This window comes from Symsagittifera roscoffensis, chromosome 7 (assembly GCF_963678635.1).
Source record: "Symsagittifera roscoffensis chromosome 7, txSymRosc1.1, whole genome shotgun sequence".
Lineage (NCBI taxonomy): Eukaryota > Metazoa > Xenacoelomorpha > Acoela > Convolutidae > Symsagittifera > Symsagittifera roscoffensis.
In genome coordinates, this window is record NC_087068.1 from 57,417,411 (window position 1) to 57,438,256 (window position 20,846).

Below are 20,846 nucleotides of genomic sequence, written 5' to 3' on the forward strand. Positions count from 1 at the left end.
AGAAAAAGTATCATACAATTTTTGCAACCTTACTTATACAGACAACGTTGAATTTCAAGAGAGTTTGAAATTTTTACTGATTTTTTTCTAAAAAAGACTAAACACTGGAACTGGATGAAGCAAGTAAAAATTATTACGAGAAGCTACCAATACCCAATTCGAGGTCCCATCCTCATGTCCAAGTAGCCTTGTGAAAAACTTCTGATCGCAAACTATTCAGAAAACAAGTTTCTATGGATAGCTTTACAAGGCCAAACTGTGCATTGGATAGGCGCACAGTTTTGTGTCTGTATGTTCCTGGACTTCCAGAGACAATCTTTAAATATATTCCAAAAAGTAAATGGATTCCAGTTGCAAAACTTCCGTGGAGTCCACGTGCAAATATCTGTAATGTAAAATTTGTCGGCACGTTTTTTGTGTGTTGCGGATTCCGCTACAAGCGAACTTAGCTAGTTTTTCTGGATTCCGCAAACTGTAAGTGAATTCCGAAATGTGTTTACTACTGAGCTTACATATGAACAATTAAAAACTAGAGCTGGAATTGTAACCTATAGCAATGTAGAATTTATAAGCAAGGACTTAACTATTGTCAGCGGAATCCATCAACAAATCTTAAATCAATTGTTAACTATATCAGTGGATGTCATCTTTTAATATTTGGGATACATATGCCATCAAGCTGTTTTTGGGATTATAGTTTTAGAAACTCAACACCGAATAAATTCATTATTAGTAGTCGATAGGTTGAGAGTGTTTGGAAACAAAACACACAGCATATCGCCTAATTACGTCAGTTTTGGGAATCCATCAATCCCAATTTTTGATCAATTCGAACCCGATTTTAGTGATTTCAAATATTGAGGGCAGTATTTAGAAACACAACCACGGAATAAAATCAAAGTTTGGGATTATAGTGGGTTTAGAGTACTTAATTTCAAGTCATCAGTATTCGAGATGAGAAGGTTAGTTAAAAGTTAAAATGATCATATTTGAGACGAGATGCTTGGTTTAAATTGTTATTATTTGAGATGAGATGGTTGGTTAAAAGTATTAATTTAACGTTAATTTCAAAAACTCAGAGATGTTCATGAAAATGTTGCATTATCGAACTGTTCTGGTATGTTCTGGTTTATCCCCAATTCGCTAGTTGGGATCAAAAATAGGGTGGGTGCGTGACAGAATTGAGATCAATTTTGAGTGTTTGACAGGAATTGAGATCCAATTTGAGTGTTTGACAGGAATTGAGATTGAAGTCGGGTGTTTGACGGGAATTGAAATTGACGTTAGGGGCAGGAATTGAGATCGTATGTTTGACATTTCAACTGGTAGTAGATCAACTGAGTAACTGAGATTGAAATTGCTGGTGATGACAAAGTGAATAAATGATACAATTTAAGACGCTAATACAAGTATATTTATATGTAACTGGAATGCGCAAATAAAATCGAATTCTTCTTAAAAGTTGCGGGTTCCACTTACAGTTGCAAGTTCCGCAACAGCTCGTTTCAACTATATTCATGTCTTGTTATTTGTTTGTAAATTTCACAAACTAATCCAAATTCCGCAAAAACTTATCCGGATTCCACAAATTCGCAAATTTTTGGAGCAATTTTGAGCGGTACAGTGTTTTAAGTATTTGTCTGTGGAATCCAAAACGGCAAAGAAGATCTAAAAAATGCACATAATGCACATTTTGGCCTTGTAATGAGAGCCTGAAGTAGATTGGATTTGAATAAAGCCTCTATTTTGAAACAGCGCTCAGATTTTGCTTTATTTTTTGTTGAAAACTACTCGCTTTCTCAACATTACAAGCTACACATTTTGTTCACTGTTTGTATCATTTTTCTCAGTTATACAAGGTCAGTTGAGACCATTGCTCCAAAATTTTGATTTTGTGATGAACTTTGATTCTGAAATTGATTTGAAAAATTTTGTTCCAAAAAATAATTTTAAGCATTTTGCTCTGTTTGTATTCGAGGTGACAATGCAATTGTGAGATACAACTTCATGAATTTTCCAAACTTTATGGATTTTTCAGTTCAAGCCCAAGACATGGTTAGATTAATGCGAGAAAGATTCAACAAATAACATATGATAAAAATAAATGAAAAAGAAAATAAAAAGCGTCTTTGACCATGGACACTAGCCATGCTTTGCGCTATTTCAAGAAAGTGCTGCACTGTCTTTTTGACTTGAAATTGACTGTTGCGTTCTATTTATTTCATTTTTTTGAAAAAAAAAATTCTTTTGAAAAGTTTTGAATCAACTTTTTTTTAGTGAAGAAGCGTTTTGTGAAGCAACTTGAAATAATAATATTTTTAGTACATTTATTTTAAAAAGCAATTGTTTTTTTTGCATCATGATAAATTCAACACAAAACTTCTTTGATCATTCCATTTACATAGAAAAAAACTTCCACAGAAAAATTACCCTGTAACTTACCCTATAAGTTTTAGTTTGATGCCTTAATTTTGGCACATTCTTCGATTTGGATAAATTATCTTTGTTTTGATGAAAGCACTTTCTGAGAGTACTGCATATCATTAAATACGGCGTAATCTTTATTGAGCTTACAAAACTTCCAAAAATGAACTTTACGTAGGGATTACTTCTATAAAAATTTATGATTATAAATACAAACACGACTGCTCGTATCAGGACAGCGCTTTGAATGTTTCGACTGTCATCAAACTAGTCTCGAATAGTTTTTGGCTAATGAAAAATTGACAAACTATGAATTCTAAGCTGAATATTGCGAATCGTGTATGGAATTAATAAGATCACTTAGCCTGCCTCAAGTGAATTTGGAGCAACTTTGTGGTGCGGGATAATTTGCCGCGCGTAAAAAAGTGTGCGTTAAGCTTCAGCATCAAAAATCGCGGCGCTCTTATAGTCATGTGAGTTTTTTAATGAGCGTTTCACAACAAGCTTTTTGCCATGATAGTCTAGTAGTGAGGGCACACCTTCTGAACCACGACGATCCATGGAGCGATCCCCCGAGGGAAAAATTTTGATAGTTGGTCTGAATAAAAAACCATCCCGGAGCAAATATATCCCTTACTTTCTTCGAAAGTAGGAAGAAAAAATCTTTCTTTTGTCCAGAGCAAGAACGATTTTTGTTCAGAACCAATTCTATGCATTGCAAAAGTAATCCGTTCGAAGTATCCAGATTTGAACCGTTTCGATGTCAGTTTAGGTATGCCAGGTGAATTGTTACACTTACTTTCATTCCATTTGTCAGGCTTATCGCAGCAACTCTTTTCCAGAAAAGACTTCCCAAATTGATTTTTTTCTTATTGAAATTAGAAGTATACTATAGATTTGCACGGACGCAAAAAACACCGATCGTGGTAGTTTATTTTAGAGAACTAGCATTTTATCGAAAAAACTAGGAAGAATTTGAACGCCGTTCACTTATATTTTGCTCACTACTTTAGGAAATTTCAATAACCTAAAAACTTTTGAGCGTTAAATTATCAATATCAAAATAAAGAATTACCCCAATGGCTTATGCCGAATAGCTTAATTGCCAATTCTTCAACGCTTTAAGTTTTCAATCATGACTTTTGAATTTTTCAGTGATTTTTATAAGAAAAATTTGATACGATACTTTTTTTTGGGCTAATTGTAGCTTTTGTAGCTTTCGTCTGATGAGATTCATCGACTTATAAATGTCTCATAACGGATAAATGCATGTATAAAATGTTGCATTTAAAATAATTAATAAACATCGCAAGACTCATTTGAGTCCTAACTATTATCTTTTAAAGCAGAGTCTTAAAATTATAGACTGTCAAAGAAATTGTCAGACTTTTTTGAATTGAAACTCATTGGACAATCTCGATGCCTTTGATACGCTTTTACAACATCAATTGTGGGCAGATCAACCTTAAAAAATCAGCCCTTTTTAATGTTTTTGTTTCACAAAATAAGAAGTGTTCTTAAATTTTAAAGAGTTTTAAGTGTTTTTTGGAGAGTTTCAAAGATTACTTCTCCCATATTTAAATAATTTTGTCTCCACTTTTTCATAAAATAGACGATTCTTTTAAAAAAGCAACCAAACATTGGGCTTAATTGGGTTCATTTTGGCCGGGCTTAATCACTATAAAAAAAATTCAACTTTTCCTGAAAATGGAAAAATGAAGCCGAAAATGGAAAAGAAAAGCCAAAAACGGAAAAATGGTAAATAGCTGCTAAATATTTCATCTCTAGATCTCATTATGAATAATAGAATTTTATACCAACAAAAATACAATGCAAATTTCAAGAATCTAATGCACGTAAAATATACCGCTGAAATTTCTTCAAAGTAGTTATCCAACTCAAATTTGCTAACTTTTGGTTTATGATTCTAATTAAAACTTGACCTTGGGACCTTGCGACCGGAGGCGTTTTCGATATCCTTTACATGTAAAACATTTAGGAAAAAGTATTAAAACATCGTAGAACCTTAAACTTCAATTTTATGTAAGAAGTACCCCCCTTACAAGCTTCGGCAAAAAAGCCTAGAACCATCAGAAAAAGAAATTATTTTACTTTAAAAACTGATGCGTAATATGTATGCAATTTTACTTGTTTCAAAACTATCAATCATTATTAAATTAATTGCTCTGGCTATTTGGTGGAAAGAGTTTTTTTCGTGGAAATTCCTGGGTCGAGATGGTCAAGTTGCGCGTCAAATTGATATCTCTCTTAACAAATTTCCCAACCCTCATAGTCGATTATATTGTCATTCTGTAGTCAGTTCAGTCTAAAAAACTTTGAAGTAAAATTACATTAAAAAGTACTTTAAGTTACTCAACTTAACGTTACCTCAAGACACCTCAAGTATAATATCTACAAAATACTAAAACAATCAATTTGATACAATAAATAACCATTTTCTTTAATCAATTATAAGGGATTTTTTGAGAAATTAACAATGAAATTTACAATTTAGTTTTAAATTTTTCTCATTTCCTGTTTAGTGCAGTTGCTATATAATACCTTTCATAATATCTTAAATTTAACAATTTGTATTTTATAAAGATTTAGATTTCAAGGTTTCGAGCGCTGAAACCTTGAACTCTTGGAAGTTATTTCATAGACTAATTCATTCGTAAAAATTTCAGCAAGCTAATCAACCATGCGAATATGAAACTGTTCAAGCTGTTTCAAAGACCGAATCGGATCGCAAAAAAAGTTTCTTGTATGCAAGCTATTCGAACAATAGAACTTTAGACCGCTTTAGAATTTTCACGCTGTTTTTTAGACCGGTTGTTTTCCCAAAATTTTCAAGTTTTTCTTAAGCAAGCGTTTCGAGCGAAGAAACTTGAAATATCAAGTTATTTCATGGATTGAATCAGTTCGGGAAAATTTTTCTTAAATAAACGACTGAAGCAATGAAACACTTCGAGTTATATCATAGACCCAACCGTTTTGCAAAACCTTTGAGCTTTTCTCAGTAAACTTCAGCAAAAAAATTTTGAAATATCAAATTTTTTATAGACTGATTATTTATATATATCCTTCTGATTTCTATATCAGTAGTATGCATATAGTGCACTAGGATCGGGGGGGGGTTGTCATACATGGATGACCATTAGGTATAAATCATAATGGTCACCATGTATTAAATGATCAGCAATGGTCACCATGTAATAATCCTAATTGTCACCATGTATAATTTTATACCTAATGGTCACTATGTAAAAATCCTAATTGTCACCATGTATAATTTTATACCTAATAGTCCTCATGTAAAACTTCGGTATATTATTGAGTATTCCCACTGAACGTTGTGGAAACGGGAATGGAATTAAGTTTTGGTCGGTGCATGTTTTCCCTTCGAAAGTTTGGGGGTATTGGTTTGTTTACATGTAAAATGACGTTATATACCTATTATATGCGATCAAACTATCTGGTATATAGGAAAGCACAAGATTTTGGCAGCGTAGCTTAACTGTTGCCTGCGGTGACCGATTTCCTTCAAAAATGCATGTTTTATTGCTGAATCTCGAAGAAAGGAAAATTCGTCAAGTGCGGCGGCCGCCACCTCTTTTTAGGCAAAATTCAATTTGACCAAAATAAGAATGAAAAATTACTTTAAGCCAAATGAAGCTAAAAAATAAGGAAAAATTACGAAACACTGAAAACTCTAAAATAATGAAATTGGCTTGAAAATTTCGACATTTCCATTTTCCGTGTCTACAGGAGACTGAAAAATAAACGTCTGAAATCTATGACAAAAGCTTTGATTTTATAGAAAAATTGATAGAGCTAAAAGGTTGAAGTGTCTAAAGATCTTGAAAAACGAGAACACTGATGAAAGCCAAAAGTGCCCATTAATTTTGCTGCAATCATTTCTAAGACTTGTACCTAACTTGTTACTATAAAATTGAAGTGGAACAAAATTTCTTGGGGTCCGAGTAGAGGAAAACGCATGGCGCTCGACTCTCAGCCGAAAGGCGGCGTTTCGAAACCCGTCCGGAAATTGTACTGAAAGGAGGCAACAGTTGCTGGTATGGTGATATCCCCCCATAGATCGATTTTGTACTTTTTTTCTCACTTTGATAAAAAGCTTAACTTCTCGAATTACTGCTATTCAGTTAACAATTGGGTAAAATTTCAATTACTAAAAGAATGTATTGTTCAAAATTAAATTGTAAAATGTATAAATCAACCATATTAAATGGTTAGTTAATGGGTAAGCATGTGAGTTAGGAAACGTTTCAAAACATGATCAGTTATGTAAACAAAATCAGAAGCATCACCATTAAAGTTTTTATCAAAAATCAAATGTGCAATATAAATACAAAAAGAACCGCACATGGTAGAGTTTGAGTCTTGCATGGGAAAGTTTGTCATCAATTCAGTCACCTGATGAAAATTCTCGTTCAATCGTTTATACAGATTGGTGTACTGCCAAAGAGGAAGACCGAGAGGATCAGCGAAGTATAAAACATTTCTTCTGTTGCATATCACAATCCAATGTGTCCCCGGAGAATCTGATTTTGAAGTGTTCACAATCATAAAGATATTGTTTGGGATGAGAGGTGGAAAATTGTCGGCTGCAAATACTCCAAAAAACTTATATTTCAGATGTTTACAATTCTGAATGAGGTCCTGCAACTGGGTTTCATCCATTTTCAGACTGTCGAAATGGGAAGGACGTTCTTTGTGACTTTGCGGTCGGAGGTAATAAATACATTGGATGAGCGTATACCCCAAACAAAAATTTCCAGGTTTGCTGTCAAAGCGTTTGAGAATTGAAGATCGAGTGAAACTGAGCAGTTAGTAAGTTCTGGATGCAAGAAGTCATGAGCTGCCTGCTGTGTGCTAGTGAGATCAAAACACATAATAAAGTGCTGTTGGTAGTTATCCAGAGTGATTCCCAGCCCGCAGTGCAACAAACCCAGCGCTGATAGTGTGTTGAAGAAGAGACGTTTATGATCTTGTGTACTGATTGGTGTACTTGCTATTGGTAAACCATTTCGTCTCAAAGTAACTTGCTCCAATCCAAATTTTTGATAATGAAAAGGATTCGTTCGGTTTGTTCCTAGAAATGCATTATTTGTGTTCAATGCTATGATAATTTGTCTCACCGGTTCACGAGCAAAAATATCTTCCTGTTGCCAGCTGCGCTGACCAGCTGTTGCGAGAAATGTTTTTGTAATTTCTTCTTGATATGGGTAGTTCGCAGGAGTTTTGAGCAACGTTGATTCAATGGCAGAGAGCACATGGTCAGTCACAGTCATTTTTCTAACATATAGGTTCGCTTCGAGTATTTGCAGCTTGTAATGCTTGGCAGCATCTTCCGATATAATGAGAAAGTCTTCATGAGAACGTCTGTAGGAAAGTCTGAGGGTAACACCGCTCAACAAATGCTTGTCACATGTGAAAAAATCAACTCCAGCGGGTCCATAGAACCAAATTTCCCTCGATTCACGGACCAGTTCTCGTTGAGATGTGAAATCAGCTGCATCGATTGCAGCGGGATTGTTTTCAAAACGATATCCCTGACACTTAAGCCATGAGTCCTTGGCTCCTTTGCTGTTAGAAAATTCTGTTCCAATAAAGCTTTTATGCGCAAAATTACTATTGGCATTTGAGATTTTGAGTCCATTAGCAGAGAGGGTACAGTCAGAGAAAAGGGAATACAGGGAGTTGTTTACAAGGAACGGTGAATCAGACACAGTAGCATCAGTGTTGTCGTATCGCAGATCAGCTCCATTTGATTGCGTTACTTTGCATCGTATTTCCAAATAAATTTTTTGCAGGTCAACAAAATTATTACGGTCACCGGTGATTTCAAATTCAAGCATTGGTCCATTGGGTGAATAGACAGGTCCAATTTTTTGATCAAAAGCGTTTTCAAAAGTAATCAAAAGAGGTTGTTTTTCAAACAAATCCAGAGAGCTATGGGTAGCTTCATTGGGTAACAAATTAGCGATCATTTTTTATGTTTGAGAAAAAATCTGCTCGACTTCTCACTGGTCTGGTTTTTCTTCGAATGGTTGTTTTTCTTTTTCGAGCCCCTACTGACCTTCTTCTTCGTAATCCATTCATTGGTGTCTTTCGACGACGACGTCTACCACCACCGAGTTGTTTTCTTGCAGTTTTTGTGACAGTGTTTTTCAATGCTTGTTTAGGAGACTTCTTTTTCATAGCGACATCAATTAGTTCTGGCGCTGCACTCATCAAAAGTTCTCTGCCCAGTTTTTTCGCAGCCGGTAGAATAACCCGTCGTGCAAACGGTATAGCAACACGACCAATACCAGCAGCCAAAGCGCCAAATCCACTGCCGCGTTGTCGGTAGTGTCCAGAGAAATGAGGAAGTGAAGCTTGCTTTGCATAATATTGTTCCATTGGTTTTCAATCAAAGCGCTTGAATTTTAGAGTCAACACAACTTTACCAGTTCCTGCAAAGGGCACTAGTCTTCCAGTTTCTGTGCGCAACTGTACCGATATTGATTGTACAGATGAAGTGAATAATTTTTTGTAGTCTAAATTAGTGAAGTTTTTTCGATGATTAGGTTCAATGCTGCAGGCACTACCGTTTTTGATGCGTCTATTTGAATCAATGACGCGTAGCAATGGGGCCTTTGCATCACCAACAGTTTGGTATTGAATAATGTCAATATAGACAAAAATTAGACTTGTCCCACTTGATAAGTCATATGGGAAATGAGATTCGTACAGTTCGTTTCCCTCATAAGATGCATCGAAGGAGGGTATCATTTTGTAACCAATGTGATATTCACCGTTCTCATCAAGCTTTGCATTGTAGCCTAACAGACTGGGTATTTGGGGACTTGGGAATGAGATTCCTTCATTTGCGTTCATCCAAATACTCATGCTATTCGTGATTTCTTGAGGACTCGCATCAAAATGAATTTTGTCTTTGAGTTTTGTTTTTATCTCATTAATCAATTGTTCTATAAAAGTGTACTCTCCTGATTTGATATAAACTTTTTCGCCATAGTAGGGTCTGGAAATTGTATTCCGATTGCCAGCGTTGGATTTACTGGCTACTACTTCGGATGCTCTGAAGTACGTAAATTCCTCATCAGTAACATTGTTTAATTTTGTGGGGAAAATTATTTCTGAGAGAGCAACTCTCCAATCTCCGTCTAAAGCTATTTCTTCTTTACAAAAATTTCTAAAACTGGCCAAAGTGTTGTCTGGGAAATAATCCATTGAAGCTGTTGAAATCAAATGTACAGTAAACTCATCACTGCCCATTTTCGTTATAATCAGCTTTGTTTCCAATTAAACTAAGTTCTTTTTCATAAAATTTTCCGCTGATTTCTTCCTTTTCCGCATCAATGAGACTGTATGTTGGAGGGTTTACAGTAGGAATGGCAACTATTTCAAAAACTTCGTCTGTAAAAATCTGCTTGTAACCTTTTCTAAAAGGCAAGTTAGTCTTCGCTATTCGCACATAGTCACCAACATAAAATTTTGGTTTCTGTACCAACTTCGATGAACTGTTTGCAATTAATGAAACTAAAGCAGGTACATGTTTTCTTGTGACCTTGTTTGGAGCCAATTTTGTTACTCTATTAACGCGTGAGTTAATCGTTTGAACAAAACTTTGTAATTTTTCAATATAACTGTAAGTCCATTCAAACTCCAAGTATTTGTACATAATACTTTTCAGCGATCGAATGTTTCTTTCGGCAAACGCTGATTTTTTTTCACTATGAGTATTGTATTTGATGATTTCTCGTTTAGTACATAACTTTTCGAACTCTCCTCTAAACTCGGTGCCTTTATCAACCCAAACTTTTTTTGGTTGTTTTGTTTTGATCATTTTTTTGAAAGCTTCGGTTGTTTCCTTAGCATATTTGGTCTTCAGGGGTTCCACTCGTAAGTAGCGAGAGAGACAATCGACAGCAACTAACAAATATCGTACCCCTCGGTTATATTTAGCCAATTTATCAACATAAGCCAAGTCAAGAGACCAAATTTCGTTGATATCGTTAACAATCACTTTTAGCCGAGGATATGTTTTACGAAACAATCCATACTTTGTATGTGATGATTGAGATCTCAGAAAATTTCTAACTTTTTTTGGTGAGAGTTGACTAGCATTTGTTAAATTTTTAACGCTACCAAATGCAGCTGGACCTTTCGTGTAGAGTAATTTGAGTTTCTTTTCTTCACTGATAGTAGGATTTCCATTCTTTTGTTGACGTCGTCGCAAACGATTCTTTACTGCTTTCATAGTTTTTATCATCGTCGTCATCGTCGTCGTTGGTGGTGGGGAAAAATTCTTTTTTCTGGGTTTTTCTTTTGTCAGATTGCTTGGTTCTGGGTTTGAGAGTTGTCGATCGAGTCTTCGAAGAGGAGGGTTTTGATCTCTTCGAGTCCTCAGTTGTCGGGTTGTCGTCGGAGACGAAGGAGGAAGAAGTTGAGAAGGGCTTAGCTGCTTCGCTCTTAAGCGAGCGGAGAATCTGTTTGGCATAAGTGTTGGACACTAAGCTAGGATCAAGATTCAGTTTTTTCAAAATTTGTGGATAAAAAACACCCTCAAGTTTTTTTGTGTTTTGCTGTGTATCGTACAAAAAAGATTCAATTTTAACGAGTGTTGATTTTCCTTGAATTAAAACATATCCGTCAACGTCTAAAGTCAAGGATTCAACTTTGAACAACTGCTTTAGCACGATGTTTGCCCTTTCCAATTTATTAGCTTCCAATAGCTCTTGAATGGATTCCATAACCTTTCGAAACACTTCAGCGGTTTTTCCATTACTTTTTTCATCGTTTTTTTCTGTTCTCTTTGAGCTTGTCTGCTGCAGTGAATTGTTTGATTCAAAATTTTTTTCTGCTTCATCATCACCATCATCACTGAAATTAGTAAGTGCAGATAAATTTCTTTTTCGAAGATTTGGTACTACATTATTAGGGGTTAAAGGAATAGGAGATGTTGGGTTTAATGGTGGTGGAGAGTCACGGCTGATATTTCGTTCTCGAAATCGTTGTATGTAATTGAGTTGAGATGATTTGTCGTTAATTAATGGATTATGAAGGATTTGAGATTGTGGTGCAGTTTTTTCATCTGGAGCATATGTTTTTCGAGGAATGAGGATGAATTCTTCAGCATACATGCCTGAGGTTCTAGTTTTTTCAGGTAAATGTAACACGATTCTCCGATTGATTTAACCAGTGAAATATTGTTTGCCAAAACTTTTCGTTTTTCTCGGATACTAAACTTAGGGTCAACAATTTTTCCAAATGGTATTTTCTTACTCTCGATGAAACTTTTGTTAGCTGGAACATGTCCCAGAAAAACATTCACAAAACAATCGCAAAGAAATCTAATAAAATTTGAATCAGCTCCTGTCAAAATTGATCTACAATGGCGACTATTGAGCATTTGCTTCAATATACATAATTCTTTCTCTTTCATTTTCAAGAGATGTGATAACTGCTTTTGAGGATGGTAAATAGAAAATGGTTGGTGATGGTGGAACTATGTTTGACGAATAACGAAGACATTCTGAAGTTTTGGGATCCAAGTCTATCAACAGATGACCGAAATCTTCTTTCGTTGCCAACTGATACGCATGACGGAGGAATTTTGCATTATTCAACTGTCTGCCTAAATAATCAATTTGTTGAATGTCTCGAGGTGATTTGAACAAAATTAAGTGAGTTGTATTCAAATCTATTGTACGTGATTGCTTACTTTGCTGAAATAAATTGTGCTTGACATAAATAACATGAACGTTTTTATGTCGGCCTGCTGTAGCTAATTTAACAAAATCTTTTTCATTAAAAATTTCTTCACAGGTATCATCAAAGACAATCATACAATCCCGTAAGTTATTAACAATTTCAAAGCTGGACAATTTTATAAATTCAATATCAAATTTGTTGTGAGAAACAAAGGAACGGTATTTGGGTTGATCGTGAAGATAAAAATAAAATATCTTGTTATATGATGGATAGAATGTACCTTTGAGAAACATTTGAAAAATTAAATCAGTTTTGCCAGATCCCGAGGGACCTGAAACGGACATAAACAGACGATCTTTTGTTGAAATGATCTTATTCATTATTATAACTTGGGATTGGGTAACATGTAACCAACTGTACTGGATAGTATTGAAAGCCAAATGGCAGTCTCGTCACAACTAAGATTGTAATAAGACAATTTTGAAATAGATAAAGAGAGCAAAATGAAAATGAAACAGACTTGCGTGAAAAAGACAACTTCTGCAGACGGAAGAGAAACAGAATTACAAAATTTCCAAGATCTGTTTTCGTGAGATAAAGACTTTTCGGCAACACCAAGTTCAACAAAGTCGCAATCATTGTTCTCGACAGTGGTGGTTTCTTCAATTTCCATGTTTACTGGAAGACCTTTTTTGCTTATTTGTATCAAGGTTGATAGTTACAACTGCATACCAATCGCCTTTTTTTCTCTCTGATCTATTGCCGTTTGGTTTGTATTTTATTATATATCTTGCTATGTTTTTGTCTGTCAGAAGTATCCGAACAATTTTTTCTACGTTTCCGGTACTGATTTCGTCTAATAACTCTTTTGGTAAATTCTCACCTGTTAAACTCACATTTTGTGTGTTTTCTTTTGGCAAAAATATTTTTTTGAAATTTTGAATTTTCAAACACGACATGTTAGCAACTAGTAATCACACAAGATCAAAAGAAAATGAAGACAATCAATAAATATATTTATTATGATTCACAAAACTTGGTATATGTATGTGATTCGTCATTTCGGTTCAACAGGCAAATCAACTCCTCGTTCAATGAAGAAAAACTCATATTTTGTGAATTTGTCATGGTTACAATTAGATTTGAACTTTACAACAAAATGAGCAGCAACTCTGATAGTGGCTTGAACTAAATGTATTTCCTCAACGTTATCAGTTTTGACTAATTCTTTCAGTTCAGCTGGAAGCTGATGGTCATGCAAATGGATTTGTCTTCTCTCTCCCAGCTGAGGTTGCAGCCCTTCCAGGTTGAGATTGAACAACGGAATTGACTGGCGAAATTCCTGGAGTCTGGACATTGTACAGGTGAAAGTAGTCAAGAACTGTAAAAAATTTCCGTAAATGTCGATTTCGATATCGTTCAGTGTAATTTGTTCGAGTTTTTGCAGGAGAGGTTTTCCTCGACAATCTAATATGCCTGTCCGCGTAAGAGTAACTTTAATTCTTGGTGTTGAATTGTTTTCAGGACTCTGATTAGTCATTGAAGCGTAAACCAACAAATTTGGAGATAAGGTTGTTTGCATCATTGGACAGTTCATTTTGTAACCAATCGAAAAAAACTTTGGATTTTCTACGGGTACAATGCTTTAATAATTGATGTGAGGGAAGTAAATGAGAATGTCGTTTGCAAATATGTTTTTCTTGACCCAATAACTGTTCAATCTTTGGGCAGCCAAAATCTTCCAAATTTGTCACGGGTAATTTCAAGTATTCAGCTAGTAAAACAGATTTTTGTGTACCTTTAGCAAAAAAATGGGAATTTGGGTTCCTCAAACGAATGCTGTCAAAAATTTGATCCAAGTATGAGTAAGGGTATTCACCTTCGTCCCAACGAAGCCCGTGTAGAAATTTAGATACCCAATTGTACGCTTTTTTCTCTTCTTTTGATAAATTGTTGAATTGGACTGGTGGCAGAAAATGAATTGTATCAATTGTATTAGCAGAGCAAACGGAAAGTTCCTTTATGATCAAAGGTTTCTTGCCACATTTAAATCCCTCAATATCTAAAATAATGAGATGATTGAAAAACAATTTTTTAGTTTTCTTTCTTTGGGTTAACATGACTTTCACTCAACATTCCAACAAACGAAATAACTTTGGTTTGAATGCTTTAAGAAATAAGCAAAACGCAATACCTGTCACGTGACCCAGGTAACAGTTTTTTATTGGACAAGGCAAAACATATGTGAACCCAGGACCGGTATGATTTTTTTCTTGCAAATATCCCGCTGCGTCATGCAATATAGCATGTATTCTAAGAAATTTGAAATGTTTCAAGTGTTTGTCGAGCGACGAATTGTCTATTCCAATTAAACCACCATATGGTCTGTTTTTCAAAACAAAATCCAAATTAATATCAGCATCCAAATACAAACAAGTGGCTAAAAAATACTGAAATCTGACTGATTTGTCTGGATATTGTGATTTTAAGTCTATAAAAATTTCATGAATGAGTTTTAAATCGAAAGTCGAAATCATGTTTACTGAACTCAATATAATAAAAAGGGAATAATGAAAAGTATGTATCAATTAAAACTTAACTTTCTCTTCAACAATAAATTTCACAAATAGCACATCAGTATCTACATCAAGTTTTCCATATCCACTTGTTAAAATATCCATTATTTTGCAAAAAGCGGCAGAATGGGGTCCATTAATTAAACTTTCAAATCTTTTCAAAGTTTCTGTATTCATCTCATCTGTTTGAACATGTCTGCTTTCTGTATGTTTCTTTGAAACTGAAGTCGAAATTCTTACGGATTTGTTTGACGTCGACGATGCAGCAGGCGTAACTGTATTATCAATTCGTTTCTGTCCCCCAACGGCCGGAGATTTCTTGCAAACGTTTTGATTTGGTGAAGTTTGTTTGTTAGATGATGTTGCAGAAAGCAATAAATTGGGTAAACGTTTTTTGATTGCAGTGAAATCTAACAAATCGAGATTGGCTGCAACAGGTTGTGCTGAATAAGTGAGAGCTAGTTTAAGCTTGTCAAATAACTCACCGTTTCCTTTGACATCTTTAGCAGGAGAAATTAAGTATTTGAAGCAAGTGAAAATACAAGGAACACTGAAACATTTTTGAGAAGGAAAAAATTGGTTTAATTGTTCCTCTGAATCTACTTGAATCAATATATGGTAATGAATTTTTTTTTCATTCTCGACTGAAAAAGGGCAATATTCAGATTTGAAGTGGCTTCCAAAAACATAATTTTTAAAAGTAGATAAATTAGGAATTTTTTCAGTGATAACAAATTTGAAATTTAGTTGAAATTTTTTGAAATAATCAGGTAACACAACTTCGAACATAGCTTCTGCCATTTTGTAAAGGAAAATTAATTCGGGTCGTGCTTGAAATCCTTTGTGTTTGAGGAAAGTTGAGATTTCCTGGCTCGTTTTCAGTTAGATTGTGGTTTGTCTTTGTTTTCAACAGTATCAGAAATTTCACTTGTTTGCGCTCGGATTGACTTTCCCGACTTTAGTAATTTTGAAAATTCTTCGCTGCTTAAGGAAAGTCTTTGTACACATTCAAATTCAGCGCCTTCAGCTGCTTTTTTGAAAACTTTCAGGAATACATAAGTTCCAGTTTGGTCATATGTTTTCAATGTAGCACGCACTAGTCTTTTACTGTTTTCCGAAATATCGAAATAGCAATCGCCAAAATCTTTATCTGCATCTGCTGTGGTGCTTGTTTTGGTTTTATCCATTGTAACGAGTAAATTTTCAAAGTAACTTGATTCAAAACTGAATAGAAAGAAATGAATGGTTCCGATTGATTGTATATGTCTGCAAAAGAAAGCGGCGTTGTATCTATTTTAATTTATATACACATGTACTTTATATCGCAAAGATATTGGATTGCAATTTAGTTCACATGGATAAAAATTTTGTGCATGTACAACTGATAAGAATTTTAATGGGTGTTAAAGGTCACAATGTTTAAACGTTATTTTTGATACAAGCTATTTGTTTGAATGCAATTTAGATAAACATAGAATACCACCCAAGGTAACATAAATATTTTACACGCCCTCCCTTATTAAACCGATTAAAAACTACATAGGAGGTCTTGAAATTTCTAATTTTAGAAGAACCAATCCCTATTTTAATCTCTTGAGGCGTTTTCACAATTCATTTCAGTTTCATTTCTCTCCGCGTTACGTTTGTCATTTTCTTCCAACTTTTCTTCAAAAATGCCTTGTTATATTATTGCCGGATATTCCAATTACGATAGAACCATTTTTTATGAAACCGTTCACGGTAATTTTGTAGCAATAATTAACGAAGAAAAAAGTTTCAATTCTGATGAGTGGACTTGTACTCATCACGTTATGATTCCCAAAAATTTTTTACATTTATTCAGTAAACTTTCCTTAAAAAATTCAAAGAAAGACGAAGAACTGAATATAAAGTATTTGAGTTACCTTACCAATTCTGGTAAATATACGGATCCTGACGAGCCTCTTGCTCTTCAGGTTGATATTTCAACTTTATCAAAACCAGTAAAAAAAATTTTGTATAAATACGATTGTGATGTTACTCCGATGTGTGAAAACCAATTAGAATACTTTGAAGAAATTGAATTTTTTGATCGTTTATGGGGAATGGAACAAATTGAGTCACCATCAGTAGTTACCCCGAAAGCTGATCCTTCCCCTGTAGTTTCACCATGGCTTGACGAACCGGGTTGCTCAACTCCAAAGCGTACCCCTGTGGCTACTGTGAGCAACCACATGGAAAACTTAACCCCTTCTCTCTGTCTAGCGCCAAAGAAAAAAAGGAAGTCAACAACACTAGAGAAAGCGCAGGAGTATTTGGACCTTATATAACTTTGAAACTGAGGTTGAGTTTTTTTGATTTTTGTTTGTATTTATTGTGTATAATAATTTAACTTTAAAATTGAGTTTGAGTTTGTATCTTGTATTTGTTCATTAATTATCACACGATTGGGTTCTGATTAAAAATTTATTTCAAAAGCCTTTAAAAATTGAAGTTACAAAAATCATTTATTTTTATTAAATTGACTATTTTTTTTTCAATTAAAAACAAAAAAAAAATCCGTAAAATTTTCATTTTTTCCACAAATAGGATTTAACATATTAACATTGAAGTTCTTATTTACATTAGTGATCTTGACAAAAAACTGAAAAGCATCCATATATATATGCTAATTTTAAGAAAACAAGATTAAAAAAATCAATTTCGTCTTTTGAAAAAAGATAATTAACGTCAAAAAAAAAACTGGAAAAAAATAATTTTGGATGAAAACTTATGTTGTCATATGTTTATTCAAATAGTTATCATACAAATTAAACATAATGAAAAATAGTATAAAAGATGTTTAAAACCAACTTTTTGATGAAAATACTTATTTTTTTAATGTTTTTTAGTTAAAAATTTGATTTTTTAATTACAAAAAGGAAAAAAAGCATTAATTTTTTTCTTTTTCTACAAATTGGAGTTACCATTTGATCATTGATACTGTTGTCTCCAAAAATGATCATATTGAAAAAAATACAAGTATTCATCATCATGCTAAATATTTGAGAAAAATAATAAAAATCAAACTTTTTAATTGATGACTCATCGTTTTTTCATTTTTCCGAAAAAATGCGATTTTCAACCAGAAGACGCAATTTTTTATTATGAGCAAGTGGTGTTATTATGAAAGTGCATTGAGGGGCACGACTAATGAGATTGTGGGAGTAGATGTTTTTTCAATAGTTTTCGAGAAAAACGCTAATCCCCTTAATCCCCCCTAAAACAACAAACTCATTTCTCTTTACAGAAAAGTATTTTTTCGGACTTTTTTTTCAAATCGAAAGACAATTGAGACAAATTCATGATGACATGGACCGTGCAACCGCTCCGTGATTGACATCATTGATAGCAATGCGCCTGGAAAGTTAAAAAACTGTCATTTTTCAGTTTTTGCTTTACTTATTCATCATTTCAACTGTTTTTGATACTAATTTTGACATTTTTATAGGATATTCTGTCCCCATGACAACTGGGATATTTAGGATCTATCATGTGTTGTGACATGCTCAGTTTAAAATTGAATTTTCAAAATATTCCGTACTTCGAGACGTACATTTTGGAATGTGAAACTCAATCATAGACTCTATCAAAGCAATTAGGAATTTTTAAATGTTATTTTTTATTCTAAACAACTTTTATCTTCAAAAACAAGTCCAATAATAAAATACTTTTCAGATAACAAGAAGTTGTAGCTTGTTCAGGACGACTTATACACCATATAACAAATATTAAATTTGTTTTTGCCTTCATAATTAAATCTCAAAAGTCAAAAATTCTCGAGATATCATGACGATTTTGCTGGAACTAACGTGTTGATATAGCTTGTCAAATGAAAAAGTTCAAGTGTTTCATTATTTTTGTTTATACAAGCTGCAGTTTTTTTTTGCTAACCTTCTTGGTTATGGGCAAAATTTAGTACTTTTTCAACATAGTAATTTAGCAGCATTGGTTATAATACGAAAAGTCAGTAGCATCAGTTATAATTTTAATCTTTATGTGTTTGTTAAATAAAAAAACAATAATTCAAAAATCATTTTCAACGTTCGAAAAACCATATTTTTTTCAATCTGAAATCTCTCTCCATAGCGTTGAATTGCAACATTTCATGAAATTTTGTATTCAGCCACATAGATTAAAGATATCGACGTAGCTTCAGAATAATCTTTAGTTTGAAGCTCTAGTAATAAAAAGAGTTAGGTATAACTTTTACTGCTCTGTTTAAGTAGGCGTTAATCTGTTAGCAGGGTGTAACAACTTTAATGCTGTCATAGTTTAACGGGTGGAATAAAACTTTTTATTACATGTTCACATTTTTCATTATAAGGTTCAAGTTCACGGGTTAACAAGTAATCATAGACATAAAATTCTTAGTTGCATTCGTCTAATATGTTTGTGATTGCGATAACTAGTATCAATATGCAAAATTTGACCTCTCTATTTATAGTTTTCAAACCGTTGCTAGACGATATTTTGTTACTCAACATGATAAGCTAATAAATCAGTCTCCACTCCCAAATTGAAACTGAACCAAAACTAAAATAGTCAGGACAAAATTCATTGATTCAACCTACTCATAAAAGAAAGTTAGTTTTCTGAAAATGTCTACCAGTTCAAAAATTGCTTTTGGTCTTAGCGACCAAGCTGAATTTTCAAATCGCCTATGGCGGTTTTACAATTGTGTAAAAAAGACGACTTACTACCGGCTGCCGGCCTACCTCGAGAGTGTCTTATACAGAAGGGCTTGGGATGTGCCACATCCCGAACTGTTTGTGGCATCTACGGATCTCTTCCTTCAGTTGGAAGAGTGTCCTGACGAAGAAGGAGCAGAACACTTTCTGCAAAGAACGGAGACATGGCTCTGGAAGGACAAGGTGGAAACAATGACGGTGGAATTCTGGGAGCGGTTCAGAGACCAAGTTGAGAAAGCAACTTCTTATAGGAGCGAATGTTTCCAGTTCTGGATGGAGAAGTGTGAAGGCGCACCGTTTCATCGGTACTCTCTTCAGGTGTTTCTTGAATCCTTCAAGAAAAAAGTCATCTTTGATGACTTCGTCAAAGTACGGCAGTACTCACGAGACGACGTAGTCAACAAGCATGTGGCATGGCTTCAGATGGAGGTAAAGCGAGCACTGAAGGATGGATCTGGATTGAAGGCACTTGTGGAGTAATATCCGGAGGCCGCCGAATTCTGCTAGTTTTCGGGCGACAAAGAGTCAGTGGTGGCTCCCTGATGCGACCCCCACCTTTTGAGTGGACAATACTTCCCGGCGAGGAAGGGGGGCCCGATAGCCAATCTTTCTGTGAAGTATAATTTGCTTTTATCTTTCCTTACTATCCAATAAATTCAAAAACCTTTGCGTCTATTCCGAATAGTCAAAACAAAATTAAATAATCAGTTTTCAGTTTGTATTCAATTGTTTTTTGTTATCAGGTTCTCCAGAATTGATTGAGGAAAACGGCAAAACTTAAATATAAGATTTACTACCATGTCATACGTTGTAGCAAACGAGAATCAATTAGAAGAAAATGCCTTTGAACTTGTCATTGAACAATCAAGGAGTCTCAAATCAAAGAACGATCAGAAACTATCATTGTTAAACTTATATTCTGTTTAAACAAACTTGTTTATTTTATTCATAGTAACTGTGTTGAGACCAATTCAATTGTTTTATCGAGATTGTTTAGTAAGAGTAATGTTTCAGACATATGCAACCTGTTAGGAAAGAATCAGTTGAAATTTTAGAGCTATTTTTTGCTTACTTACTCCGCTCAAATTTTGCTGAAGTCAAATTTTCTTGATCAGGTCTCTCCGAGTTTTCAAAAAAGTATTGCAACACTAGATTTACGGTTTTAAAAAATCACACTAGAATTCTTAGGCCAACAAAACTTCCATGACAATTTAAGTCTGTTAGCTTCCCCGTTTGGTATCTAAAATTAAGAAAGTTCATTTACCCACACCAAGCATACCATTTACGTAGTTTATCACAATTCTCTAGTAATCAGTTTCGGAAAGAGCGGTGTTTATAGGATTACCTGTATATTCCAAAAATTTTAAAAAAAATTATCGAAAACTTTTCTTTTAAAAAA

General features: G+C 34.2%; 1 protein-coding gene across 1 annotated transcript in view; it reads left to right on the top strand.

Annotated features, from left to right (window-relative positions):
* The window catches only part of LOC134852090 (popeye domain-containing protein 3-like), a 66,331-nt gene extending 46,404 nt beyond the window's left edge, over positions 1 to 19,927 (top strand). The window contains exon 4 of the mRNA XM_063868369.1: positions 19,448 to 19,927. Within this exon, the coding sequence (XP_063724439.1) occupies positions 19,448 to 19,927 (480 nt within the window). The remainder of the gene's footprint in view (positions 1 to 19,447) is intronic.
* Positions 19,928 to 20,846: the final 919 nt, after the last annotated feature.